Source organism: Sturnus vulgaris, chromosome 8, assembly GCF_052056855.1.
Source record: "Sturnus vulgaris isolate bStuVul1 chromosome 8, bStuVul1.hap1, whole genome shotgun sequence".
NCBI classification, from domain to species: Eukaryota; Metazoa; Chordata; class Aves; order Passeriformes; family Sturnidae; genus Sturnus; species Sturnus vulgaris.
The window spans coordinates 26,712,913-26,732,211 of NC_142250.1; the positions used below are offsets into that span (position 1 = coordinate 26,712,913).

The 19,299-nt window shown below is 36.5% G+C and overlaps 1 protein-coding gene across 1 annotated transcript in view; it reads right to left on the minus strand.

Moving 5' to 3' along the window:
- The window catches only part of CFAP43 (cilia and flagella associated protein 43), a 43,066-nt gene that overhangs the window by 20,436 nt on the left and 3,331 nt on the right, over positions 1-19,299 (minus strand). The window contains exons 3-15 of the mRNA XM_088168524.1: positions 19,170-19,266; positions 16,259-16,426; positions 15,176-15,326; positions 10,779-10,929; positions 8,799-8,861; positions 7,788-7,867; positions 6,953-7,084; positions 6,061-6,177; positions 4,894-4,974; positions 3,963-4,111; positions 2,824-2,927; positions 1,637-1,777; positions 681-850 (exon numbers count right to left, since the gene is read on the minus strand). Coding sequence (XP_088024650.1) covers positions 681-850; positions 1,637-1,777; positions 2,824-2,927; positions 3,963-4,111; positions 4,894-4,974; positions 6,061-6,177; positions 6,953-7,084; positions 7,788-7,867; positions 8,799-8,861; positions 10,779-10,929; positions 15,176-15,326; positions 16,259-16,426; positions 19,170-19,266 — 1,604 coding nt within the window. The remainder of the gene's footprint in view (positions 1-680; positions 851-1,636; positions 1,778-2,823; positions 2,928-3,962; positions 4,112-4,893; positions 4,975-6,060; positions 6,178-6,952; positions 7,085-7,787; positions 7,868-8,798; positions 8,862-10,778; positions 10,930-15,175; positions 15,327-16,258; positions 16,427-19,169; positions 19,267-19,299) is intronic.

Here is a 19,299-nt window from a genome sequence, read left to right on the forward strand (position 1 = left end):
CCATTTTGAGAAAATTAATGAGAGGTTTGTGGGTTACTACATGCATTGCAACTTAAACTGTTGTTGGATTGCTGAGCTGAGAAAGTAGTGCCATTGCTGTGCTGCTGATTTGCTTCTCATCTCTGCAAAAGGGTCTGGATTCAGTATGTTCAAGCCTGAATTTCTTGGCTCAGAAAGGATGGGACATGTCAAGGACCTGACCTTTAGAATTCACTTTTTACCTGCCTTGACTCTTAAACTGTGGGAAACCTATGAGCTGCAGAGAGCTGCAGTTCCTCAGCAGGCAGTGACAGTGGCTTCCTGAAGCCCCCACTGCTCCATTGTGAGGCTGGGCTGGGTTTGCACCTGAGAGTCCTGGGCTGAGAAGTGCTCAGTCCCTTCAGGAGCTGCAAGTCCAGGTTACTCAGCAGACTGCACAAACCCACAGCTCCAGCACAGGGGCCACTTGTGAAGTGTCTGCAAGCTCTGTGAATTTTAAGAACCAATATAACCGAACAAGGACATTACTTTTGCCAGGTTTCTAAGCAAGTGGTGAGATACTGAAAGTTGATGTACGGATGGAATAGGTATTTTGAGGAGAGAGAGGATTTCTTTAAGATAATATCATGCTATTTTCATCTACAGCCTTTGTTTGCTGGTATTTAACCACCACCCAAAAGAATGCAACTTCAGAGAATTACCTTTTCAGAGAGGTGGTATTTACAGATGAAAGGTGCACTGGTGCAGTAGCCATACACGATATTATCCTTCAGTCTGACTGCTGAGCTCAAAGGGCAATCCAGATCATATTGCTCCTTTTTCAGGTCACTAGCTTTAAACATTCCCTGTTCATTCACATACTTATCAGTATCTAAAAGATTGGCAAAATTAAGAGTGAGGAAGAGGCATGACTACCACTAATACAGATGCTTTGTGTATCATGAAATTATGAAAATGATCCTCATCAAGGAGTGAGCATGATATGAGTTTTCAGGGAAGAGACTGGAAATTAAAATACTTAGATTTAACACCCAGCTCAGTGAGTTGTGCTGATGCAGCACCCTGCAGTGAAGCAGAGCAATAGCTCACTGGCTCTGGAGAAGTACTAGAAACAGTTTAACCACAGTGATGTAACTATTTGCACACACTTCTTTACTCTGCTTTTTGAGTATTATGTCAACAGTGCTAATTAGTTTGTATGCAGGCTCATGTCACCATTGCCTTCATCTAGAACTTGTTTTAGGAATCTCTGCCATGAGGAACACGCAGCCTGGGTGGTATTGGTTAAAACACTGCAGTTCACATCTTCAAAAGGGCATTTTATTATTTTTAGTTCCCTAATTTAAGCTTTAAATGAACACCTGAAGTTAAGACTGACAAGGCACCTGATATAAAATTGAAATGAAGACAATAATTGTAGATCTTCAGCAGCCTTGAAAATAAAGCTCCATTTTATATATCTATAAATAGGCGCAAAAATAAGTCCAACATTGGTGATTATTTAAAGAAAATACTAACTTTGTTGAAAACTACAAAACTACTTTTTGAAAAGTTTGTAAAATGTAAGGCTTTTTAAAATTTACTTGAATAAGTAACTTGAAAATCTGACACTAGGGTTATTGCCCTAGAAAATGTTAGTACATATTTCAATTTTTACCTGTTCTGATTGCTGAAGACAGATGAAAAATGTCCAGCCTTGCTTGTTGGACCTTTGCTACATTAAGAAGCACCATCATGTCAACTAAGTCATTCTTTAAGTCAGAAATCACAGAAAGATGGAGCACTTCATCTTCCAGTACTGAAGCAAGTAAGGAACATCAATGGAAATTGTTACTGTGGCATGGTAACATTGTTTTTACTAAAATATCCTGTGACACAAAAGGAGATCCCTGTGGGGAACACATCTCAGGAGTGCTGCATGCACTCAGCTCCACTGAGGCACTGGGTGCTGGGAATCCCTAAGCACCAGAACATTATTATTACATTAAATAGTCAAATCTGAATTTACCTCCAGCTTGAATTGTAGCAATTTTGAAGCTGTTTGCTGATAACTGTCAGATAAAGCATAGAAAAACCCTCCTCTAACAAACCCTCCAGACAAAGAGAACATGAGCAGGCAAATTGCAAAAGTTATTTAAGGAAATAGAATTCTGTTTGTTAAAACAATTAAAATGATAAAATATTGTCCTTTATACTTAAAATTATAGTTAATATCAATACACACAGATATTATCTGTAAGAATACCATTTTTGGAAGAATAAATTCACAAATTACATTTTTTTTTCTGTGAGTTAAAATTAATCATATTTTATTCCTTACTATCAACCAGAAAAGCTGACAATTTCAGCAGTCCCCATGATAAAGATGGCTGTGGTAGAAATTTGTAACAGGAGATTTCACACAATGATCATAACCTACAGTTTTTAAGTCCAAATTCTCACAAAATTCTTTAGTTCTTTGCCATCACTATTACTTTAGTGCTGGAGCTGTGATCAGTTTGTATTCTAATCAATTATTTTCCCTGTGACTTACACATACTCTGAAAGAAAGGCAATATTGATGCATTTGCTAACTAAAATTACAAAAGGGAAAAAAAAGCAAAACACCAAAACCAACCAACCAGAGCCCCCAAAACAAACAAACAAAAAAAACCCAAAATAAAATAAAAAACAAAAAAACCCCAAAAAGAACTCTGGCCCTTACAAAATAAATGGGAAAAATATGTTTAGTCCTCCAAGAAAATAAGCAGAAGGAAGGTGAATGGCTTATCCTGAGTGACAAGTATACTTAAAATGCAGAAAGTAGAGAAAAGAAAATGTAATTAATGTTGTTACATGTATTACCTATATATCCCAGAACTTGGAATAATTTTGATGGATGAGCATCTAGAATAAAGATGTGTCCTTGTGTAGCTCTTGCAATGAGGAACTGGCCAGTCTGATCATAACTAGGTAAAATGCAAATCCAAGCAGAAATCATTTAAATACAGTCAGTAAAAGGAGTCAAATAATTTCACTCCCATAACTTGCTGACTTCACTGAGTGCATAAACAAAAATTTCAGCTTCTGGGTTTACATGTTAAGGGCCAGATATGAAGCCCAGTGCTATGACTGCAGTTTCTAATTGAGTGGCTGATCAATTCAAAGCTGATCATACTCCACAGCAGTCTGCATTAACAACTTTGTTAAGTCAGAATTTCTTTTATATTCATTTTTTTCAAAATAAAACTATTACATAGATCTTGATATTATCTTGGGAAAAAACACATCTTTGCATTGATTTAATTTTGAACAAGTTGCTTTCTGTATCTGTTTTTAAAGTTCTGTCTTAGGGTAGCTGTGAAAAGGGATACACTGGAATCTCAAATAACAGGCAGATTTATATTAAAGCTGAACAGTTCAAGATCCATTCTATCTTTTGCAAAGTAGAGTAAAATACTGTCAGATTTTTCAATTATTGGGGGGATGTGAAACCCAATCAAGAAAAAACCCCAACCAAACCAAAAAAGCCTTTTAGATCACTAGAGCTAATTACAAGAGGACTGGTAATCTCCAGAACTTTAAGTAAATGAATAATTAGCAATGTTAACAAAAATCTGCCACATAGCAAGAGATGACCACAAGGCTTAAACTTAACTTCACAAAACCTTAAATTTATATTCAGTGAGAAATAACTCTCTAAAGTCAGATACATGGAATTGTGCATAATTACTGCATATGGCGATTTTCAGAAAGGATCTTATCGTCAGTATCTTCTGTGTTCAGTTAAATCTTCTTAAAGTACAGATTTATTACATTTCTCTCATACAAATCCTGCTACTACCTCTTGCAAGCAATTCAGAATATGTTGAAAAAAACCTTAGAAGCTGTTTAAAATATTTTAATTTTTTATTTGTAGGATAAAAATGTCAAATTTTTTTGTTCAACTAATATCATTATTCAAGCAATAAATTGACAATATCTTTACCCTACTACATACTTACTGCAAAGACAGCACTGGAAGTTTGGAAAGAAAAGTTCTGTGAACAACCCGTGGAGTTTCAGCTTTGGTAACATCAAGGAAACAGATTTGACCTATTTGGGTCCCTACAGCAACACTGTTGGAGGAGGGACAGCAAGCCATAGAAGTTGCCTAGTTGAGAAGCAGAAGATACTTAACAGTTCAACATATTTTTATATGCTATGCTATTTGTTAGTATGCAATTTCCTTTCCTATTTAAAAGTCCCTAAAATTTGAATAAGAAACCCCAAGTGGTTTATTTAAAAAACATGTTTTTAACATAGAAAGTATTTAGAGACATAAGGGAAATTTTATCTATGCTTTGTAGCTACATATCAAAAGTTAATTCTGTTCTTTCCAGAAGAAAAGCAACCATTATATCCACTCTCCAGATTTTAAGAGAAAGAAGTTTCATCTAAATAAAAGAGTGCACTGTTGTGCATACAGCTGTTAGAGAAAGGGATTTTTTTCTTTACTATGTCAGATTTCAGGGTTTGACTGCATCTTAAATCAGGACAAAGCATTAACAGTTTGAAATACTTTTATCAACTCAATTCTTAAAATCTGCTTTTCATTATCAAAGCATTTAGCTTTTATACTTTTGAAACTTTTCTGTTACTCATTAAAAAGAAAAGGAATACCATTAAAAATTTAGATATTTTTACAAAGATGTGCTTAAAGATGCATCATGAGGACATATGGCTGAAATAGCTTTGTAGTCAGGATAAACACATGACAGGATTAGCTCAAGGAAACATTCTGAAAGATATTCTTTAAATTTCATCCATGAGTTGCTCAAAGACGTTACTGAACTGTCCTCAGCACTATTGATCCAAATCTGTGGAATATTATGCTATCAATTGAAAAAATATAGAAAATTTTAAGTATCAGTTATGACATAAACTCCTAGTTACCTCAATACCAAGGTTTAGCTTGCTGAGCAAAGTTCCATCTTCCAAGGACCAAACTTGTACTTCACCTGAAATTGTTACAGACTGTTGAACAGAGAAAAACAGAGTCAAAAGAGCATGAAATAACCAAATAGTCTGGAAGTGATTAATGATCTCCTATAGAATATAGATTCAACTAATTCCTGAGCACAGCAGATTAAGTGTTACTGTTTCACTTTGGATTATTTAGCTTTTAATTAAATCCAGCTGCTGCAAGGTACACCTGCTTAAGGAATACTTTCAAAAATTTTTGTGTATTCCTGCAGCTTTAAGCAGAGTTAGACAATTTAGGGCAAAATTTGTTAGGTTATTAACACTCTTGCCATTCTGCCAGCAATAGAATAACCTGCTTATAATTTTATCTGCATAGGAAAGGCCTTGAGGAGAGGTCTAATTTTCTCACATTAAAAATGATAGAGATCAAAACAATATTTGAGTTCTTCCTATATCCAGGTAATCTTGTAATTCCACAATTACAAGTAGCAAGGCTTACAAGAAGAGATCACTCAACCTTCACACTACTCATATACAGTCAGGTAAAATTTAGCCTTCCTGTGCTAATGGTGAACAGAGATTCAGCCAACTTAATAGACTATGACCCCAGGTTTTCTAGGCTGGCTACCTGGACAATTCATGGCCTGTAAATGAATTGGTGGCTAAAATATATGTCTTGCAGGAGTAAAAGACAATAAAAAGCAAGGAATTTCTAAGAATGGACAGGTGCATGAGTAAGGCCTTCTTTGTGCCTGGACCCAGCACAGAGGTATCTCTCAGGATGTTCCAATCTGTGCAGAGGGCTGAAAACATCAGTAGCAATTGTTGGACAACATCAGTTCTCTGAACTGAATCCATCTTTTGCTCAGCTATCTTCCTGAACAATCTAACTCACACACTCAGCAGCAAAACCAAAACAACATAAATTATCCAACCTGCATTCCAAGGCAAGTTCTGACCCTTTTATAGACTATAGCTGAATTAATGCCATTTACTTCCTTAATGAGAAGTTTCACAACTGTAACAAATACCAGAAGAACCCTGATTTCTGCAAGGCTTTTCATTTTGTGCCTTAGCAACATATTGGCTACCTGAAAAGAGCCACTATTCTAAATTAGAAATAATACAATTTCTTACCACACAGTAGTTGTTCCCTGGAGTCAGAAAATCAGCTGCCAGAAAACAACTGCTGGATGTGTCCAAGAGTTTGACAGCTTCTCCACTATGGACAGGTCTATAACTATAGACTGTCCCCTGACAAATAAAGAGAAATAGTCCATCACTGGGATATGAAACTTTTCATTAGAAGCTTTCAAAGACTTCAACCCCCCCCCCCATCTTTCTGAGCTTCACTCTTTTGTATTTGACTCTAACCTGAGGTAGAAAGTGCCCAGTAGGATTCATCTGAGTTTAGTGGATTATATTAATTTACACTTGCTGAAGATGATGTTAGTTCCTTTTAAAGCACTCCAGCTAACCATATTTTCAAGAAGTTTTGTTTCTCAAACTTGCTTTAATAAAATAATTTAAACACACCCAATTTCATGTTACTCCAGAAATGAATAAATATTCTACACCAACACAAAATTTCATGTCAGTACAGAGGACAACTCTACTGCAGAGTCACAGTAGGTCTGATAGACTCAAGCTCCATTTTTCTCCCTCCTGTGTGCAGGGACACATCAGGCCTGGAATTCATGCCCAGTAGATCCATGACTTGGACAGGAAAGACCCTGAATATATACTCAACTATACATACACAAAGATTTCTGTTGGGAAATCTCAACATTAGGTTAGGTTTATATTAGGCCAGATTTATATTCCACCATCTGTAGGAGACAACTCTTCTGTGCTACATTAAAAGACTTTCCAATTTTAAGTAAAAACCCAGAATGGACTATATTCACCTCTGATATAATTTGTTGCCTTGTGTGATTACATTAAATATTTTGTACTAATAGAATCAGCATATTCATATAGAATCCCAGGAATATACCATTATGTAGTGCTGTTATCTCAAATGTTGTACCTGGTCAGTGACAAGCAGCAGACTGGTGTAATCAGGAGAAAATAGGAGGCTGGATATGGGCTCTGAGATATCAGCACAGATTTTTATCTCATACTGCAGATCTTTGATGTGATAAAAGATTAAAATGCCCTCCTGTGCAGAAAAGTACAAATCCACGTGAGGTCTATATCACTTATATTATCTGGAAAACTAAACTGCAAGATCTTTTGAAAATCACTAGAGCAGCAGTGTTTAACTGCATCCCGTCACCAACGGTGTCATTTTTCTTCAGTATGTTTAAATCAAAAGGACTCTAAACTGGAAGAATAAATCTGTTGAACATAAAGATGTTCTTTAATACAATCTTAGTGACAGTCCATGTTTGATAACAACACACTCTCTCATTAGACAATACTTTAGATTTCATACTGGTGTTTTTGAGACAGTATAAGAATTTGTCCCTCAGTTAAGCAGGAATGTATAATGGTATTGTCAGATTGGGCTAGATATTGAGTTAGATTTTACACAAAATAATTTGGCAATTCTTTGGCAATAATTATTGGCGATTTTCTCTCCTTTCCTTCTTTTCTGTTCCTCTACAGTATTCTTAAATAAAACCAGGATTGTCTTTTATTGTTTGACTACAAAAATGGAATCTTTTCAGACTCTGCTCCCTTGTGTCGAGTCTCAACAAAGTAATATTTGTTATGACCAGCACCAGAGAGGAACTTTATAGTCCTGCAGCCCCTCACTTTTTCCTAACTCCTGTCTTTGCAGTGAACTCTGCAAATATATTCCATTTGAATGTAGATTTTCACACACTCAGAATAAGTTAAAAGCATAAAGGATGCCTTACACATCCAGCTGCGTACAGTCCCTCATTACAAAATGCCATGGCAAGTAAAACTGGGTTTTGTAGATTGCTTGGTTTGCCACCTGAAAGCACAAAACCAACATAAAATATCAAATTTAATTTATTTCAACAATGTGTTGCAACTCCAAATCTGGGATAATTTACTATTTATTTGTGAGTAAAAGGATGATAGAGTCATTTATATTGGAAGGGATCCTAGAAGTCCTGTAATCCAACCTCCTGGTCAGCACAGAGCTGACTGCAAACTCAGAACCAACTTCAAAACTGGATTATGTTGTCCACAGTCATATCAGCTAAGATTTGGATATACCCAAAAATGGAAATTCCATATCTTCTCAGGGCAACTTGTCCCAATGTCTGACTACCTTCACTGTGAAAGTATTTATTTCCTAATATATATCCAGAATTCCTGTTGATGTAAACTGTGTCCTTTGGTTATATCTTCTCTGTAACCTTTCATTGGATAGCTAAAGCAATAGTAAAATCCCTCATTTCCTTTTCTCCAGGCTGAACAAACATAGTTTTCTCACACCAAATTTGTATGTCGTGTACTAAGACTGTAACAACATTTGTGGAAATGTGCTGAACTTCGTCCATTCTTTTTTGTACTGTGGTGCCCAAAACAAAGTGTTTGAGACAAACCCCTAAATCCTAACTCAGGTAAATTATGAGTGATTGCAGTTCTGAAGAAATGCTAAAACTAAGCAGTAGGGAACCTCTTCTAGCATCACTTATTCCAGTTTAAATTAGAACAGAATTTTTTCCACTGCCACTGTTTCTCCTGAGGCTTTTAATTTGGCTGTGTCTTAGCACAAAAGCTATTAATCTTTTATCATGCAAACACACGTAAGATTGCCAACAACGTGTCTTACAGAGGCCACGTGAGATGAGTTTTTCTAACCAGTGGCTTCCAGCTCTATTCACATATTGTTACTCCCAGCCATCAGCAGTGCTGCTTAAAAATCTATTAGCTTCATTTGAACGTGGAAATACCTTTCTTTTTCTGCACTTCTCTACGAGCATAGGACACCACATCTCCTATTTTCTGCATGAACTCTGCACAAAAGAAAATAATTTATAATGTCAACCTTGTTTGTAGGTCAATATTGCAATACAAGTCAGTTCTATTCCACTCTACTGAACAAAAGCCAGGTTCAGTATGGTAAATGAAATACGTGCATTTTTCCTCAGTATCTACCATTTCTGCTATCTATGCAATTGAGCAGGCACAGTTCTGTTATTCAGTTTACAGCTGTAAAAAGGAGATAACATGGACTTGGTGTGGAGAGTGGTTCAGATGCAGATTTATCTTCCTTCTAGTATCAAGTTATGGTATTCTTATTTCTAACAATGATTTTTTTTAGATACACTTACAAGGAAAATTCAGCCACTCTGAAAACAATGCCTCAGTGAAATGTGGCTGCTTATGATTCCGTTTGCAACACCATATCAGGAATGCAGCATGTGCCTAAAGCTGGCCATGCACTTAAGCATTCTGCTAAATAGATACAAATTGCAGTCTGTTTTAAATTAAGCAGAAGCTTCAGTATAATATAAATACAGAGCATTTTGTTATACAGTTTTAGGATAAGACTCAAAGACAAACACCCAGGCCAAGGAAAGCCCAAATGTCCAATATTCTTGTTGCCTTCTACTCTACTGACAAAAACATTTCTGGTCACACTTCAGGTTTTTATTTCTTGATGATTTACAACTCCTGATTTGCTGAATTTAACAGCCTGATAGTTTCAAAAAGAGAAATAATGCTGGTTTGTTAGGTTGTTTTAAAAGCAGCCTTCCATTTTGGTGTTAACTATCAAAAATGAAGGCAGGATACTTGCTGCATCTTAAAAAATCGTATACTGTATGTAAACAGAAGAAAATAAGATTACCAGGAGATTATCTATTAGCACTAATAGCACAGTGCTTGTTAGGGAAACAGCTCTATCCTAGGGAGAAGCATATTCCAGTACTCCTAGACCTGACCAAATGTGCACCACAGGACTGACACCTTCCATCCCATCAAAGGATGATGGGGCACAGATTGCCTAAGGAACAATTTTTGTTGGCTGTGTCTCAGCATCATTCATTTAGAAGCCCTCTGAATGGGCACAGAAGGGTAGTGGCATTAGCAGAGGAGACACCTCAGGATTCTCAGAAAAAGGTCTAAAATGGGCTTCCCTTGACTTGAAACTTCAGTCAGTCACAGCCCGCTAAAGGTCCCCATGAAAAAAAAGCAGGTGGAAATACATATGGGGCACACAAACCACGTTGGTGAGTTGCAATCAATCAGAGGTCCTCCCATTCCAGAATAAATTAAAACCAGATTTCTTTGTTTGAAGCCAAAGATATCTTCTGTTCACTCTCAGTGCTTCATACACTCTGCAGTAAAGCCTGGCAGTGTTTGCAGCCTTGTTTTCATTACAGAATAGTCTGTGTAAGAGCTGGCACTAAGGAATGCTATTAAACCACATTGCTTCAGATTTATTTTTTGAAGACTCATAAGCCCTCAAAGATCACTTCTAACTCTATCTAACACAGTAAATGAAGATTATCCAACATTTCATGCAAAACAAATAAATTATTGGTACATAACTAATAGAAAAAAAGTAGTGCTGTTAGTACTACTATTAGTAGCTGGTATATTAATAGTTTAATATTAATCTAATAGGGCTGATTAATAAGATCTGGACTCCTGGAAATATAGTTAATTTAATAAGTTTTGATGTATTTAGTTGTTGGGGTTTTTTTCACAAAGAAAAATGAAAGTAAGTTTTTGGGTGTTAAAAACACCCCCACAGAATATCAAAAGGTATTCTCATATGTTTACTGTACTAATAAAAAAAAATAGGGTTCTACAAAACAGCTTTGTAATTTCTGTAAGGTACCAAATAGAAGAACAGAAGAAAGCACAAAAACCTTTCACCTATCTACTTTCTCCCTGCTTAAATGAAACACTCAACTATTTCTTACCAGGTGCAGCTTTTTCTTGAAGAACAGAAACACTGTATTGCTCAGCATCAATTGCCAAAACATAACCTTCTTTACAGCCCATGTATATTTCTGAGGTTGCAGTCCAGCAGTGGGCAGTGGGATGCACTGAAGTCTTAATACAATTTCTAGGCTTCAGCATGAAAATAAACAAGTTCAATCAACAACTGACAAATATCTGTACAAGCTGTTAAATGCATTCCAAGAAAAGGAAAAAAAACATCATTACCTTATGGAGTTTGACATCACGTTTAACATCAGCATTATTTTATTCAGTCATCCCTTCACTGAAGCCAGTAACTTGACAAAGAACATTCTCCAAAAAAGTATATGTCTGGAGATAGTGGTGGAGAACTCACTTCTCCCTCTAGAAGCTTGTTTAAATGATTAATTATATTTTAAATTAAAAACTATATATTTTTACATTAAACAAATCTGGATTTATTCATCAGCACTTGCATCTGTTGCAATTTTATCTCTAGCCTGGAAAACTCTCCAGTATCTTCCCTATCCTCGCAAAGATAATGACCCACCATAACAAGGGCATTTCCCAAACTTTTAATGATAGGATTATGGTAAAATTCAGCATACTAAGCTCCTAGAAGGTTCTTTAAATGCCAGAAGGGCACTGGAAGCCCCAGTTTAAATGGTTACTTATTATGACCTCACCACAACAAATGCCTTTCAAACTGCTTTTTAGGATATTCTTCCACTTTACAGCCAAAACGTGAACATGTGGTTCTTGCATACCTGGCAGTACTAAAACACATTTTGTTTGAATAGCTTATCTTATTGTATAAACCAAATTGCTCTGTAAAACAGCTCTGTCAATCTTTGTGTCATCTGCAAATAAGTGCTAGAAATATCCCTGACCTGGACTTCCCATGTGCCTTGAATTTCATTTTGCTAAAATAACTCTCATAAATCTATCCTCCATAAACCACAAAGAACAGAACTTCTCCAGCAAATATTATTAAAGACAGAGAGGGGCCTGTTCAGATACAACAGTAACAGAGGTCATAAAAATACCATGATAGAAAGAACCAGAATAAAGAGAATTCAGGGAGGGGAAGAGGGGGACAAAACACAAGAAAACCTTGGGAGAACATTTAAAAGACAGGATTCAAAGCACCATGCACGTCTGCAGAAGTGGTGAGGATCACTAAACAATATGATGGGTAAAAAAAAGAAGGTTCTATAATTCTGTAAAACACCTGCTGTCTCACTAAAGGTTCTATAAAAAGAGGAAATATGGATGGACTTGTGATGAAAACATAGGACAGAGATTGATAAGTACCAAGATTTCATTATCAAAATATACTAAGCCCTTGTAATATGGTTCTGGGTAAGTAACTTACATTCTATTTATGCTTACAAAGAATTTTTAGTTTCTCAGGGGAAAAATGTTACAGAAATAAGGTATATTAATATTTACCTTAGAAATCAAATATGGCTGACAGTAACAAATTTATAGCAAATAGGGCTTTACATCACCCAGAGAAACATCTAATGTAGGCATTTTCACTGATTTTATACAGCTTGAACATCACAAATCTTTGGGAAGGTTGTAACTGAACTTCTGCAAAACAGAAGCTTTCTGGGTAAACACAATTTCTGCAATGTTCCTTTGTACTTGCTGCCATGACTTTACACATAAAAATATGCTAATCCTAGGATGAGATTATGTAAATCTCAAACCAGGCTGCTTGTTGGACTGTGCATTGGTACGGTGGTGCATAATAATAATAATAATAATAATAATAATAATAATGCTGTCTTTTTTTTTTTTCTCCCTTTTGAGTAGCACCTCATCAGGGAAAAGACAGTCCATGATGGATCCTTGCCACAAAAAGTTTTATAAAAAGACAATGGAATAAAATTGGTGCTAGAGATTAAATTGATTTACGTGGACTTGATGTCCCACTCTGCTCTGCACTGGTGCTGTCTCACCTTGAATACTGTGAGCAGTTTTGGTCACATATAAGAAAGATAAACCTTTAAAGAGTATCCAAAGGAGGGCTAGGAAGATAGTTGAGGGTCTAGAGGGGAAGCTGTATAAAGAGCAGCTAAAGTCACTTGGTCTGTTCAGCCTGGAGAAGAAGAGACTGGGGGGAGACCTCACTGCAGTTACAACTTCCTTGGGAGGGGAAGAGCAGGGGCAGGCACTGAGCTCTGCTCTGTGGTGACAGTGACAGGACCCAAGGAATGGCCTTTATCAGGGGAGGTTTAGGTCGGACATTAGAAAAAGATTTTTCACCAGAGGGTGGCTGGGCATTGGAAGAGGCTCTCCAGGAAGTGCTCAGAGCACCAAGGCTGGCAGAGTTCAAGAAGTGTTTGGACAAGACTCTCAGGGACAGGGTGTGATTCCTGGGGAGGTGCTGTGCAGGGCCAGGAGCTGGACTCGATGATCCTTGTGGGGCCCTTCCAACACAGCATATTCTGTGATTGTGTGGTAAAGCACATTTAGAAAACTGATCTAGAAAAATCTCATGCAAGAAAGAAAAGGATGGAAAGCTGCAGGATATTTCAATTCCTTTCCCTCTGCTGCCCCGCTGTGGTTACACTTGGGTACATAGCCAGCCTCAGTACGTGCGTCTGGAGTATGGAACACTGACACACTTCCAGGAAGAAACAAGCAGATTGGCAATGGGCTTGTTTTTCAGTGCTGGGGAGTTGGAAAGAAGTGCTTAATTTGACAGGACATAAGCATGTGATTTCCCTCCAGTGTCAGGGCTTAGAAGATCTGAGAGTGCTGAGTTTTTCTGCTCAGTTAGAGATGGAGTTTATGTGCACAGGCATGCATGGAGGAGAGAATTAGTGCTGTAAGGCAAAATAAATTCAAGTCCTAAAAAAAATTACTCAGCTACCATATCCTGGAGCAAGGTGAAAGTATGCCAGAAAGAGATTCATTGCCTCCCAGTGTTAAGCTGTGAATATAGAACCTCACAGTTTAGAACAGAGGAAAAAAACATACCACCACCACTACAAAAGGAACAACAGCTTGTATTTCTGGAAAAAAACATTTCATTTCTAAATAACTTGTTGTTCATTACCTACCAATATTGACAACCAAAATACACCCATCTAAGAAAACTGGGCAGTAAATAACTGTCATAAATAAAATATTTACCATATAACTTGAAAGAAAAGGAAAATTTCAATGATTTTGACTATTAGAACAGTTTACTCTTACTCCAGAAATATTTTTATGGATAAGGAGAACATAATCACATTGAAGGTGCTATAAGAAATCTAGGTTTTTTTGAAGGCAGCTGGGAATGCAAAGACCCTATGGAGATCTCTAGTACATATATCTAGTATGGCTGAAAGCACAAACTTTTCCATGTGGAATAGTTCATAACACGGTTCTGCAAGTTCAAGCATAAGAACCTACTACTACTGAACAGAATGACATCCATTCAAGGACAAATTCTATTGAGCCTCACAGACCTAATACAGGAACTGCTTTTTCTGCAGTACCTCTTGTAATTGATTTTACAGAATAAAGAACAAAGTGGGGTTTGCAGAGTTCATTACCTGCACATAACCTAAGAGGCAGTAAGGCAGAAGAAAATGACAAGGCCTCAGATGAGCATATATTATCTTCACTTTCTATGTTCTAACTGGTTTCAAGTATGAACAGTTCACATGTATTTAGAATCAATAAAGGATATTTTTTATAGTTCTTGATTGTCCTGAAAACCATAGGAAACCAGTTAGACAGGCAAAAACCTCTACCATTGTGAAAGCATGAGGCAATGAAAAGAAGAGGTTCATGAGAAAGTAAATTTCAAACAAAATAAGAACACTTTTGAGGCCTCTAAAAAGAAACACCTCAAGGGAGGATAAAAAGTAAATAATCAAATACAAGTGAGACAAATGGCAAGGTCCAACACTTAGAGTGGTATGGGAATGTATTTCAGAAGCAGGGGTTGCTGTCTGGAAATGTTTCCATAGCTTGACACATTTTCAACATCAAAAAGAAAGCAATCCCAAAGGGAAGTAAGGATACATGAGAGTTACTATCAGTTTAGCATGGGAAAAAGTTTTCAAGTTTTCAGCAGGTCATCTTAGCTTGGGCACAATTAAATGCTGACACACTTCATACTGCTTCTGGCATACAGATTCAAACCTCCACTGCACAGATATATGCTAGGACCTATGTCAGACATCTCAACACTGTGCTGCACTAGGCAGCAGCATTGTGCTTTCTCAGTCTCCTAGCAAAATGGATTTCAAAAATATTGTTGAGGTAACAAATTCATTCAGTGGGTTGTACCTATTTAATAAGCATTAGAATTACAAATTTATTAACATCTATTTGTATAGAAAGTATAATGACCTGGAATAGTAAAAAGGAAAAAAAATTCAGTAACTACCACAAAGGTTTCTGCTTCATCTCCTTCCAGTCCAGCAATGGCTGAAACTGGCAAATCAGGGCCATAGTATGGATCATCATTACGAGAAGCTGGGACAAACAAATCCTCATGAGGACTCACAGTCCCCTGATCATCAGGGAGTTCCACAGGGCTGTGAAAAGGCAAAAGACACAGTCTGAGAAGAAATATGAATGGTAAATGCTGATACATAACAGAGAAGCTGTTTTCAAAATGGGCTTTTTTTTCTGCAAAAGTAATGGAAGAAAAGTGAGTATGCCTATGTATTTACATATGCATTCTGTAATGCCAAAAGGCACAAAACCCTTTGGTATTTTTTTCAGATCACAAATTAAGGCCTTGTTTATACTTTCATTAGTGTAACTGTGTAAGTGGCAATATGTTGATTACATTAATAGTTAATGAGATTAAACACAGTTGGGAATGGTAGAGTAACTGCCACTTCGAAGCATAGGTTTTATACCTCAATGACTCCAACTTGAGTGATACATGCTACTTTTATACCAACCTCAAAAAGCATTTTGCATAAATAAATTCTAGTTTTGCTGTGCTCAATGAATTGCATTGATAGAGCCATCCTCTCTGGATCTATAAATTAGTCACAGAAGTTGGAAATCACATAAAAAACTGATACTGCTTTTGGTATAATTTGTGATTACAGCAAGATATTGTTTAACTATGCTTATTAGGAACAAATTGATCCAAATTTGATGGTTTCATAGCTACAAAAGCAATGCTCAACATAGCCATTTACAGAAAAGCAGTCTAGGCACTATCTTTATTCAGTCACACAGCTTTTGACCAAGGCTGCCAAAGCAGCTGATTAGTATTAGCTTCATGGCATGCATAATCTGGTCGTGTGAGTACTGAGAAATGAAATAATAAATTTAATTCACTTGATTGACTAGACAGATTTACAGTGATTGTGATTTAGCAATTACTGACTGCAATTGCTAGGTGAACTAAGTGGGACTAAATCATTTGCAAATAGATGTGTGTTGCTAGTGTTTGTTATTAAAATACACTTGTAGATGTTGCTCTTAGCCTGAGGAGTGTTCCACTCACTGTGGTGTCAGGTGATACTCGTCCTTGCTCCTTTCAATGCGCCAGATGGTAACGGAGCTCTCAGCAACAAAACACAGCTGCTGCCAATTCATGGGGTTAAAACTCAGAGAGATGCCTGTTAGCCCTGGCTGAGGCTCACTGCACAGGAGGATCTTTTCTTGCCAGTTCCTTCATTAAGGAGAATAAAAGAAAATCAAACCATTAAAACATTGAAGGCAAAAGTCTGGGTGTGATTAGGACTGATGTTCAAGATCCAGTTTGGAAAACAAGTATTTTGTCACTAACAAAAAATTTCTGCTGTCAAACCAGAAAGGTCCTCTTAAGAATGAAAAGGATGTGGTTAATTACCCACACATAAAATTATTACTGCTAGAAAATGATTGCAAAACTGACAATTTAGAAACATTATCAGGCACTCCCTTTTACGAAAGGACCAATGGCCACGAGAAATGGATTTTTTTTTTCATTAGCTCCATTGGTAACTACTAAAATAGGCCCAAACAATTAACTCTTCAGCACCCCAGCCTTGCTTTTCCAATCTGTAACATAATGACTGTAATACTTGCAGCTGGAAGGTGTGATAATAAGGAAACAAACCACATTCAGCCTATGATTATCTGTGAATTAATTACCTAGGTAATACAGTAATTGTGTTGGGAGTGCAGACATACAAGCTATAGCTGCATTAACCAACTTGGGCACAAGCCAGGGCAGAGATTGTGTGGGGCTGTTATGTGTAGCTAACAAAAGCTTGGGAATCTGTTCTCTGCTGACTTTTCTTTTGTCCAGTATAACCTGTTTTATGTTCTCCTCTTCTAATTTACATATTTTTCAATATTCAGATTAATATTTGATGGCATTTGCACTTTTAGGTGCTATCCAAAAACTGATTAACATAATTTGAAGAAAATGGTTAAAATTGTTTCTTAATTTATTGGACAATTTATCTGACTGTTAATCTAAACAGCATTTAGGGCTGGTATTTGTCATTATTGCTGAGAGGAGAAATCTAAAATGCATACACTGCTGTAAATGGATTCAGTATAATCCCTTAGTCTGGCTGTAATAAATTCACTCACAGAAATGACCATGAAGCAAACAATGGTTAACATTTATAGCGTGTGCAAAAAAGGGGAATTATTCACACATATGCAGTAGCCCTCATTAAAATTACAGCAAGCTATAAACTACAATTTTGACTTTTAAAGTTATCAGCATATCTTGGTTTCTAAAGATCTTTCTTTAGGTATGAGGCATGTTCTTGCCTCATACCTACCAGGTAACACCAACAGGTTTTATAGTAGATAATTTACTAAGATCTGAAACTATAGTGGAACACGTATCTGAAAAGGAATCTGACAGTTTCTCCTTTGAACAAAAAAAAAAATATATTAGGGATACAATATCTCAGATGAAAGGCAGCTTTTAGTTATCCACAAGCTCTTTATATTTTGACTGACATCTTTCAAAGCATCTCTTATACCTTGATTCCAAAGTAGCTGCTTAAAGTACTGGGGCTGTGCAATTCTCATATAGTCATGACATCTAATGCTCAACACTGAGATTTCTGACACCTATAAAGGCATGTATCTTCAATGAATGCACATGATAATCCAATCACAAAAATGAAGGTCCTGATTTCACAGTAAATTCACCACCTCTCTTCAAATTATTACACATTCTAAGCTTAATATTCGAATGTAATTGTATTTTGTTACTAAATTTTTTGTGACTTAGGATGGTTTTTATGACAATTACCTGCTGATAGTTGTAACATGCTGATACAAACTGGTTAAAATTGTTTGGCAATGGAAATTACTACTACTTTAAAGCATTTAAACATTTCTAGGTATTTTGGTTTTAAGAATAATCTAGAGAAGTCTTTCAGAATGGTGCATTTTTGTTTAAGAGCACAAATGAACACATTGGACTATGTGCGTTACTTCTGTAGGTGACAAGTGTGTCAGCTGTCAGGCCAGTGAGCCTTTGTTGGTTTCCAGTGTGATATTCACAGGCATCCTTCTTGAACTACTGTCTATGAGCAGTTCACAGCAAACTTTATTCTTTCTCAGAAGGGATAAAGAAGAAGCATCTGTAATAGTATCTGTTCTCATTACTATGACATTATAGGAGTTTCTGCATCTTCACTTAGAATTGTAGAGGAAAAGATCATCAATAAACTGAGATTATATAGACTATAACGTCCTTGCTTGCCTTTCTCCTACTCTACCCTCCCCACTTATTTTGAAGTGCTCAGACTCCACTTGTCCCATAAGTCAATGGGAGCTTGCTGGCAATGGAGGCAAGAGGAGGATTGTATTTTACAGTACAATTAAAATATTAAATATTCTGACTTTCTGTATCTGCATTTCATTATATAATATTTCACATCAATGAGTAGAAAATTATGATCTAACTCAGTGATCCAAGTTAGTGTAATCACTGAGCAAAATTATAAGCCAGAACTAAGAGCAAGCAAAAGTAATTAAGAGGACCACTGAACAGTCCAGGGGGACAAACCAGTGCAAATCGGCTTTAGAACCCTTTTGCTCTTTTCAGCAGGCAACTTTCTTCCACAAACAGCATGGTGCTCAACTTCCAACAGTGAACAGATAATTAACTGATGCTGGAGGCTCTGGAAGCACTCCAAAAAACAAAATTTGGAAGAAGGTAAGTTAACTTTGCTACAGCTAACGGCCATTTTAGTGTCTACTAATACTAGAAAATAAATAACAATTTTGGTACAGAAATTTTGCAGACAACGATCAGTTAGGAAAAAAAAAAAAAAAAGAGATGAAGGCAACCAGTATGTGTTCCACATTTGTTAGCTTAATCTATGCTAAAACAGTAGTCACACAAAAATATGAATTAAATACAAATGGTGTAAGGTAGTTGTTTTTTTTATTCTTACCATACTGAAAGAACAAACTCTGGGATTGAAGAGTAACTGGCCAGATATGGGCCTGTAAAACTAAATGCAAGTAAGGTATAGTCCAGCTGAACATCACCTGAAAAGTAAAAATAAAGAACACAGTCTTTGA